The 9,286-nt window shown below is 31.7% G+C and overlaps 1 protein-coding gene and 1 long non-coding RNA gene across 2 annotated transcripts in view; both read left to right on the top strand.

The window, feature by feature from the left end:
* LOC134232469 (tRNA pseudouridine synthase Pus10-like) overlaps window positions 1-6,350 on the top strand; it is a 27,262-nt gene extending 20,912 nt beyond the window's left edge. Inside the window, exons 7-8 of the mRNA XM_062714432.1 lie at window positions 5,557-5,656; window positions 6,263-6,350. Of these exons, the coding sequence (XP_062570416.1) occupies window positions 5,557-5,656; window positions 6,263-6,304 (142 nt within the window). The 3' untranslated portion in view covers window positions 6,305-6,350. The remainder of the gene's footprint in view (window positions 1-5,556; window positions 5,657-6,262) is intronic.
* A 1,514-nt stretch (window positions 6,351-7,864) lies between these two features.
* Window positions 7,865-8,537, top strand: LOC134232472 (uncharacterized). The gene is made up of 3 exons (XR_009984787.1): window positions 7,865-7,953; window positions 8,304-8,365; window positions 8,488-8,537. It is a non-coding gene; the product is annotated as an uncharacterized LOC134232472 (long non-coding RNA).
* Window positions 8,538-9,286: the final 749 nt, after the last annotated feature.

The raw sequence follows: 9,286 nt of genomic DNA, 5'->3' as shown, positions 1-9,286 counted from the left end.
ACCATAAGAAGGTCACAGTGACCTACTTTAATATTTGAGGTACTTATTGGTTAGAACCAACAATCTTTGTCAATTAATGCATCTTGAGTCCTCAGAAAGTTTCAAATCAAAAAGTAGGTCACCATGTCCTACTTATGGTATTTTATAGCTATACTGAAATATCTTCAGTCCTAATTGGCAAAGAGTCAGTTCATGCATCTTAGGATACTTAGAGTAAGAGGCTTCAAGAAGTGATAGATTGTACAATTTTTCAGAAGAGCGATTCAAGGCCCTTGGGCCTCTTGTTTTAAAAAAATCTTTTCCTGTTTGCAGGAAGGCCTTTTGTTGTAGAAATGGATGATCCACATAAAGTTGAATTCTCGGCAAAAGATATCCTGGAAATACAAAAGGCAATATATATATTTTTTACAAAGCTTAAGTAAAATTGCTATGTTAATCTTATGCTATTAGTTTGCACTTATTTTCCTGACTCTTGGCAAGTTTCCAGACATATATATTTTTTTGGGGGGGGGGGGGGGGGGGGGAAGTAAAAAAAGATTTTCATTTAAAATAAGAAACACATTTATTGTACAAATAATATCCTACACATATTTTCTCTAACCATAAAAAGACAATTTGGGAACCAAATTAAAGCTGGTGTATAATTTTAGTTCTTTTTTTCCTCAGGAAATCAACAAGTCAGCTGATATTAAAGTCAGGGATTTACAGATTGTCGACAAGTAAGGATCTTAAGATGTAAATGAAATATACATCTTTAATTTCAAGGACAATGTATCAATAATAACAGCCAAGGCTCTAAAGATTAATTGATCCTTTGATAAGAGGAAGATAAATAACAATTATTTTCTTGAAAAATTATTAAAATAAATTTAAATGCAATTTCTTTCAAATATTTCATTGCAATGTATGATAAAACATTTTTGCATGAAAGTATTGTATTTCTTGAAAATTGTTTTCATGGAGACAACAAATGAGAGTATTTGAGCTATAAAAAACAGACTAATGTTGATGATGAAATGTAAGAGATTTTTTTCCTTCATGTGTAAATTCTGTACTTGTTTTTGCTTTTCATCAATAGAAAAGATGTAGATAAACTGAAGGAAGGTGAAATAGAGAAAACAAAAACGTGTTCTGCCCTGTGCTGGTCTAAAGAATCTCTCTCCGAAGAACAACTTAACAAGCTTCAGGAAGTCAAGGTACTGTGTTGTATTGGTCAGTGATTTATATATATAAGAATAAGATTTATGTAAGTGTCAAAATTCGAAAAAGAAAAATAAAGTGTCCTTGAAGTAATAAAGACTTAACTTCTTTGGTGCCAGGTTTACATGAATATATTATGGACTGGTCCTGATATAAAACCTGTTTAGTGAAGCAGTATGAAATATCAAAATAAACTATTTATTGACAGATTATTTTAAATTTCCTGGCATTTTATGTTATGTACAAAAATAGTGACAAAATGTTTTAAAGAATAATCAGATCTTCTTACTCTAATGCACTAAATTATTTTATTGTACCTACCCACATTAATTCATTTATCAAACATTGATCTATCATATATCTGCACATCTCCATACCAATGTAATGACTTTTAGCTCACCTGAGCCGAAGGCTCAAGTGAGCTTTTCTGATCACATTTTGTCCATCGTCTGTCCGTCTGTCTGTCTGTCTGTCTGTCTGTCTGTCCGTCTGTAAACTTTTCACATTTTCGACTTCTTCTCAAGAATCATTGGGCCAATTTTGACCAAACTTGGTACAAAGCATCCTTGGGTAAAGGGGAATTTAAATTATTAAAATGAAGGGACATGTCCCCTCGCAAGGGGAGATAATCAAGAAAAGACAAAAATAGGGTTGGGTCATTAAAAAATCTTCTTCTCAAGAACCACTGGGCCAGTAAAGCTGAAACTTATGTGGAAGCATCCTGGGGTAGTGTAGATTCTAAATTGTTCAAATCATGACCCCTGGGGAAGGGCGGGGCCACAATGGGGAATCAAAGTTTTATATAGAAATATATTGGAAAAATCTTTGAAAATCTTCTTCTCAAGAACCACTGGGCCAGAAAAGCTGAAACTTATGTGGAAGCATCTTGGTAAAGTGTAGATTCTAAATTGTTCAAATCATGACCCCCGGGGGAAGGGTGGGGCCATAATGGGAAATTAAATTTTTATATAGAAATATATAGGAAACATCTTTGAAAATCTTCTTCTCAAGAACAACAGGGCCAGAAGAAGTGAACCTATGTGGAAGCATTCTGTGGTAGTGTAAATTCTAAATTGTAGGAATCATGACCCCTGGGGGAAGGGCGGGGCCATTATAGGGAATCAAAGTTTTACATAGAAATATATAGGAAAAATCTTTGAAAATCTTCTTCTCAGGAACCACTGGGCCTAAAAAGCTGAAACATATGTGCCCATGGAAGGATCATGGGGTAGTGCAGATTTCAAATTGTCTAAATTATGATCAGTTGGGTAGGGTGGGGATGCATTATGTATAACAAGGGGGAAATCTGGTAAAGAACAGAATGGTCAAAGCTTCTCAGGTGAGCGATGTGGCCCATGGGCCTCTTGTTAAAAATTTAATTTTTGCTTAAATAAATAATGGGAATTAAAAGTGAAATATGACTTTAAGGGTACTTAGCACAAACAAAAAAATTGATGCACGGATTGATATATATTTTTTGACACACGCGAAACCTTGTCACCGCGTGTTAGAATATTCAGAAGGAACTATAAGCATTTTCAATACTCTAGAGACACCAAATGTTAAATGTTTTATTTCAATTTAATGAAAAACTTTTACCTTGAAAAATTAACGTTTTGTGCGTTAAAAATTAATTTGTCACCTTTTTCCTTGCAATGTTTGTTTGCGTTATTTAACTTTGCAACGTCATTTAACGTCATTTGATGTCACAAACGGCTCTTACATCTATTAATCACGGCAGTTTTGAAGGGCGCTAAAATCACATTTAAGATGGACAAAATAATCAATTATGAAGAAGGAAAATTAGAGAATGTAAATATAAGCATTGAATTCATATTTTTGGAAGTCTTTGGTCCTATAACACACTTGGGCGTGCCGACAAGTTATCATACCGCGCTAACGCACGGTATTCAATTTGTTGGCACGGCCAGGTGTGTTATAGGACCAAAGGCATCCAAAAATATGAATTCAATACTTAGGGAGGAATGCCACATCAACTTTTTATTTTATAGATCTCTGAGTCAACCTTTTTAAACAATGGTTTCAGCATTGAAAGGCCGACATTAGCTTTTAAATTATTTTATATGAATTTTTTCAAAGAAAATGAAAAAAATTATTTATATCCAAATTAGATGCTTTCTTGCAAAAATTTTGCTGTTAAAGTATGCATCACATAAATACCTAAATAAAATATATACAGAAAAGCTGTATAGATATTAATTTTTTTTAAATAAAAAAATATTTATGAAAATAAAACACATAATTTGTGAATATTTTTTAAATTTGTAGTTAAAATCTTCTTAAAACCAGTCACAACTGGGAGAACATTTTCATATATCATATTTATAAAAGAAATTGAAACGAAATAGCCAAATTTTAGAGAAATTAATTTTTTAAATTTTGTCCAAACCCTATCAAAATTAAACCGACCCCAGCCATAATTGTATAATTATTGGAAATAAAGAACATTTCCCTAAGAACACTAGTCTGGTTGGGTATAATAGGGGTTAAAATAATACTGAACTTGACAATGAAATAGATTTCTTCATTGTAAATACATGAGGAGTCAATAAATTAGCATTTTATTCATTTTGTGTTAATTTTGATCAGGATCAGTATAATTTTGATTGGGTTAGGTCCAAATATTAAAAAAATTTATTTCTCTAAAATTTCTCAATTCCATTTCAATTTCTTTATAAAACATGTTGTCCTCAGTTGTGACTAGTTTTATGGTGTTTTTAACTATAGGTTTAAAAAATATTTACAAATAATGTGTTTTATTTTCATAAATAATTTTTCATAAAAAAAATAAAAAATGTAACCAGCCTTTCTTTGCATATTTTATTAGATATTCATATATGATGCATTCATTTACAGCAAACTTTTAACTTGAAAAAAACTTATTTGGATGTAAATAATTTTTTTCATTTTCTTTGAAAAAATACAAAAAAAATCATATAAAATAATTAAGAGCTAATATCGAACTTTCAATGCTGAAACCATTGTTTAAAAAGGATGACTCAAAGATCTATAAAATAAAAAGTTGGCGTGGCATTCCACATTAAGTAAATCTATGAGAAAAATTACTAATTTTTGAAAAAAGTTTGTGTGATTTATTCTTAAATAATCATTGAATAAATGTCATATAATGATGTGATTTGCTTTGTATTCTACTTTCAGGATCTTGTCATTTATCAAAAGACTCACATTCGAGTCCTACACCGGCGCCCTCTGGCGACAAGGGAGAGAATCGTGTAAAGTATGTCAGCGGAAAAAATGATGACCTTCATTTCACCTTGTGTCTCTCAACACAGGCCGGCACGTATCCTTATATGGTCATGAACTGTATAGCAGGTTAAAATCGCGGTCGGAAAAGATCGCGATTTGTTCAAGTTTCTGCAAATCGCTGTCTTTTGAATTCGCGGAAAGGAAAAACCATACATTTTTTAAACAGTACTTTTACACATTTTCTGTAGGTATATATTGTGTTAAGTGCTATTTTCCGTCTCTATAGTATATTGAATTGTGAAAGTTTGTAATGTATATGTCACGAATATCAGACAGAAAAGTAAAGTTTATATATTGTGCCGAGTTTGATCCAGGTTGAAAAATAATGAAACACCGGATTGATCCCAATTTGAAGTCAAAATAATGCTACTCATTTAATTTTTTTATTTCCGGCTCCAAATCAGAAAAAAATTAAACCGTAGTCAAAATGTTGAACCTTTAATCATATAATTGAAATTAATCAATTGTCATTACCCTGTTTACTATGTTAATGCCTTGATTAAAGGTAATGACTGAGTGATACGTACGGGTGAAATTAAACAAGCATGTTTTATTAAATAATTATATCGCACGTATACTATATAGCAAAATTAATCGTTAGCTAGAAAAATGAATTAAACAATTAATAAGCTTTAAAAACACCAACAACTACGTGTTTGTAATATTGATCTATACACTCGCATATTTATAAAGACAGTCTACACCTAATCACAGAAAATAAATTAAAAAAAATTCAATTTATCCTTATAAAACATTTAAAGAATTATTCACTGTATTTTGAATTCGCGGAATTTCTTTTTCCGCGAATATAGCGAAAATTAACTCCGCGAGTTAATTTCCTGCTGTACAGTATTATTTTATAAAAAATCAAATGAGGAATCTGGATATTTCTAGACTCCTTTAATAAAAAAAAATTCAAAAATTATAGGGTATCAGGAACATAGGACATTTCTATATAGAATCAAGTTTGAAATGTTTATACACGTATGTGTATTAAGCATGCAGTATGGGGTTTTTAAAGCTTGATGCAGGTGTGTTGAATATATATGAACCTTAGCTATACATTAGCTACATCAAAGAGTTTGTTCACGGAGATTTCGGTAGAACTACTCCAAACCTTGGAACCCTGACTGGAGTGGAGTGTGATATTCTGGAACTGGATGTACAGGTGAGTTTGAACTTAACAAGGATAGAGAAGTAGTCTAGCGGTAAACTGTGAGGTGTATGATTAAACTTGGATTAGGTGTGTCTATAGAAGAGATGAAACTGAGTGTTTTTGGAATAACCATAGTATTCTATGTATATGTAATGCAGATTCAAAATTTTTTCCAATTAGGTCAATTGGAGCAAGGAAAATTAAGGTTTGCAGAAAGGAAAAAAAATGCATTAACCTAAAATAAAACTTCTTTATCCAAACCTCAAAGCTATAAATAGTCAAAATATCACAAAGTATTGTTTATTCAATTGTTTTGTTAGACGGTGCTTTTGAGATTAGAATAATCCAAGTATGACTTCAAAATTTTATATTAGATAAATACCAGAAATTTCTAACTTTTTATTTTTCGTTTCCAACAATGACTCGGTATTGATAAAAAACAATAAGATTTTGAAATATAGAATAGTCTTTGATATAGGTACGTTAATAACTGTCTCATTACATTCCAATGATGAAGGGTGATTGGAGTATGACTTGAATGAGAGTTAGTATTCACAGATTTGTTTAAAAATTAAAGCAAACTTTTGTTATATTCTTGTTATCATTTATATTTCATAGAGTGTTGAGTTGGATTGGCCTCCAAGCTTAGAAGAAAGCTGACAGATTCCTGTATCCTAGACTAAATAAAATTTATACCCCAGTTCAATCCTTGTGTTTTCTTTCTTAAAGAGAAGTTTGTATGCCTGAAGCTTGCAAACATTGTTTATTCACATTCTAGGAACCGAATGACTTTCACCACTCTCTTAATTATGTAGCAATATAGCACCAATTATCTACTGCATATAATAAAAATGTCTCCCAGTTGATTCAATATACTAAGGTTTGTTCAGAGTACTGTCAATATCTAAACTGAGGCAGATTATTGAAAAACTAGTTCATGTTGCATGGGTATAAACGGTCTAGTTTAAAGTGGACAATTTGCAGATCCTTTTGTTGATACATTTCAACTAGTTTATGTATCCAGTGTTGACTGGTGCTTTCATTCAAATATTTTTAGAAATGAAATGACTATGGAGGGCTCCACAACATAGAGCTCATGCACACCACCACATTTCTTAGGATGCTGAATATAACTGTATACATGTATAAATCTAAACTGAAACAATCTATTAGAAATGTATTTAAGGATTCATACTACCAGAACATTTGTTTGACATGCAATTTGGTCTTGCTTATAAATAACACATTTGTAATGTTTGATCACCAATGTTTTTACTTCTGTTCAGTTTGACATTTTTTTCAATTTTAATTACGATTAATCGGACAAGGAAAACACCTTCTTGTATGTATTAAAGAACACATTTAATCATTCAAGCGATGTAATTTTTGTCCCTAGATATACTACCACTGTTCAGAAAAATAAAAAAAAAACCAAGGTACTAGTAAGTTGTAATAGTGCAGGTTTTCTGGTCATGATATAAACTACATGTTTCGGAACCCTCTTGGGAATTGACCCAGGAAGTGATATCACTAACAGATGGTCAGGAGGATCTCTTAACCTCCCTTCCTTGTCCTGCCTGTCTGAGGATTCTCCAGGTGTACCTAGAGGAAGAGTTTCTCTACAGAGTAAGTGACCAGATCTTGTGTTAAACCATTCTTAGTAAACTTCAGTGTTTGTATGCAAAACCTGAATAAATTTCCTCATGCCACATTTTAATAGATTCTAATTTATATAAATTTGTATTAAGTACCTACATGTATATGAAGTGTCTATAAATTTTCCTTTGCCACATTTGAACAGATTGTGGAGACAGTTAAATCCAGTGATCATCAGTTTAAAACATACATTTTTTCACCGACCACACCCGTGTTTTTCACTTCTTCGAGAGGTATGTAACTGAAGATCAAGATATATATTTAATATAATTATCTAATATTATAGGTTTAAAGGATTTCATTTACATATTCATATAATTTGTTTATAATGTGACAGGAAAAAGTTGTTTTAACTTGTTTCATTATAAAACCTCAATCTTTCGTTTAAGCATGCTTTCCTTCTGCCGCTAAATGAAAAGTTTAAGTGAGTACATTTTACCTGACCATTTCCAATTTCTCCATCATTGTGTCCATTCCATTATCCCTGATTGTGATATGAGGCTTGGGTTACTTATTAGAACTATATGTCTGTTTTCAGATCTCTGTATGAGTGTAAATAATTGATAGAGGACATAGCGTCAGTTAAGGATGTGTGGAAATGGAGGAGTGGTCCTATTTTAGCAGCAGCTCTAAATGCACCTTTTGAATTCAAGGTTGATTTTTACAACTTTTCACATCACTGTCTGTTAGTATTACATGTGCATGTACAGGGAATGAATAGTAACAGATACAATTTTAAAATCACAATACTTACTGTAAAAACTAAAATATTTCATACAGAAAGTAGTTGTAAAGTAATGGTTTGAGTTGTGCAATTATTGATTGATCTGTAGTTTCTTTTTTTTTTTGGAGGTCCATTTTTAGAATCTTTGGATCTTATAGATGTTATATTTAGGAATGCACACTGCCAGAACATTTGTTATGTGTGAAAATTTGTATTAATTAAGAGACAACATTTACAGAAAGTCTCATAACAATTGACTACCAATGGTTATTTTTGTAGAGCAAGTTTGACATTATTCTCAACTTTACTTACGACAAGTCTGACAAAGAATGCACATTTTTGTACGTATTCAATGACAGATTGTTCATCTAACACATACAAGTGATTGTAGTTTTTGAACATTGATTGATATAAGTTCCTTTTGTCTCTCATAATGTTTTACTTAACCATAAAATATCTGTAGGTCCTACCACAGTCCAGCATTATTTAGAAAAAGGAAAAATACCAACAAAAGGTGAGTTTGACTTTAAATGCAGGTTTAGTGTGATTGAATTATCAAAAATAAAGTCAGCAGAAATGTGATGATAATTTCGGCCATGCTGGAAATATACATACTTTATCATGTTAAGTTTACTGGGGAGGGGTTATACATATAATTAAGGGTAATATATGATGCTGGTTGTGATAAAAAATATTTAATATCGGGTGTGATCCAGGATTATTCAGATGATGCTGGTGATAAAAATATCTATTATTAAGATCTTGAATTAAGTTAACTTACATAAGCATTCAACTTTCATTGATTTTACAGAATTATGGAGATACCTACACAAGGACTAATGTAGTCAAAGTTCTATCTGACATCACAGATGGGTATTTTAAAAGGTTTGTATAATGTCTTCTTAGCTCACTTCAACACAGTAAAAATATATGCTTATGCTTACCCCCATGTGACCAGCATTCCAGTCAAAAGTTTTGGGAGCAGGTCCATTCCCAAGTAACCCCAAGCCCATCTTAGAACAAACTTACAATTGGATGATGCATCTACAAATGAACACTTCCAGAATTGCTTCAGATGCTTGATTTCTAACCTAGATTTTGTGGATAAGTAACCAGGTTTAAGTTTTTGATACAAGTTGATTCATAAGTAACTGTAAGACAATTGGTGTCTGAACTAGCATGGATTAACACTATCAGTCTTGCTGCAATTACTGAATCTGGCCTTCTTTTTTCTGCTTGAGTGACCATGTTACAGTACTGAT

The sequence above is a fragment of the Saccostrea cucullata genome, unplaced genomic scaffold, assembly GCF_032062105.1.
Source record: "Saccostrea cucullata isolate Sc308-1 unplaced genomic scaffold, CSIRO_AGI_Scuc_v1 ctg3998, whole genome shotgun sequence".
Taxonomy (NCBI): domain Eukaryota; kingdom Metazoa; phylum Mollusca; class Bivalvia; order Ostreida; family Ostreidae; genus Saccostrea; species Saccostrea cuccullata.
The sequence above is the reverse complement of the archived record's forward strand: the minus strand, read 5'-3'. Positions and strand labels throughout refer to the sequence as shown.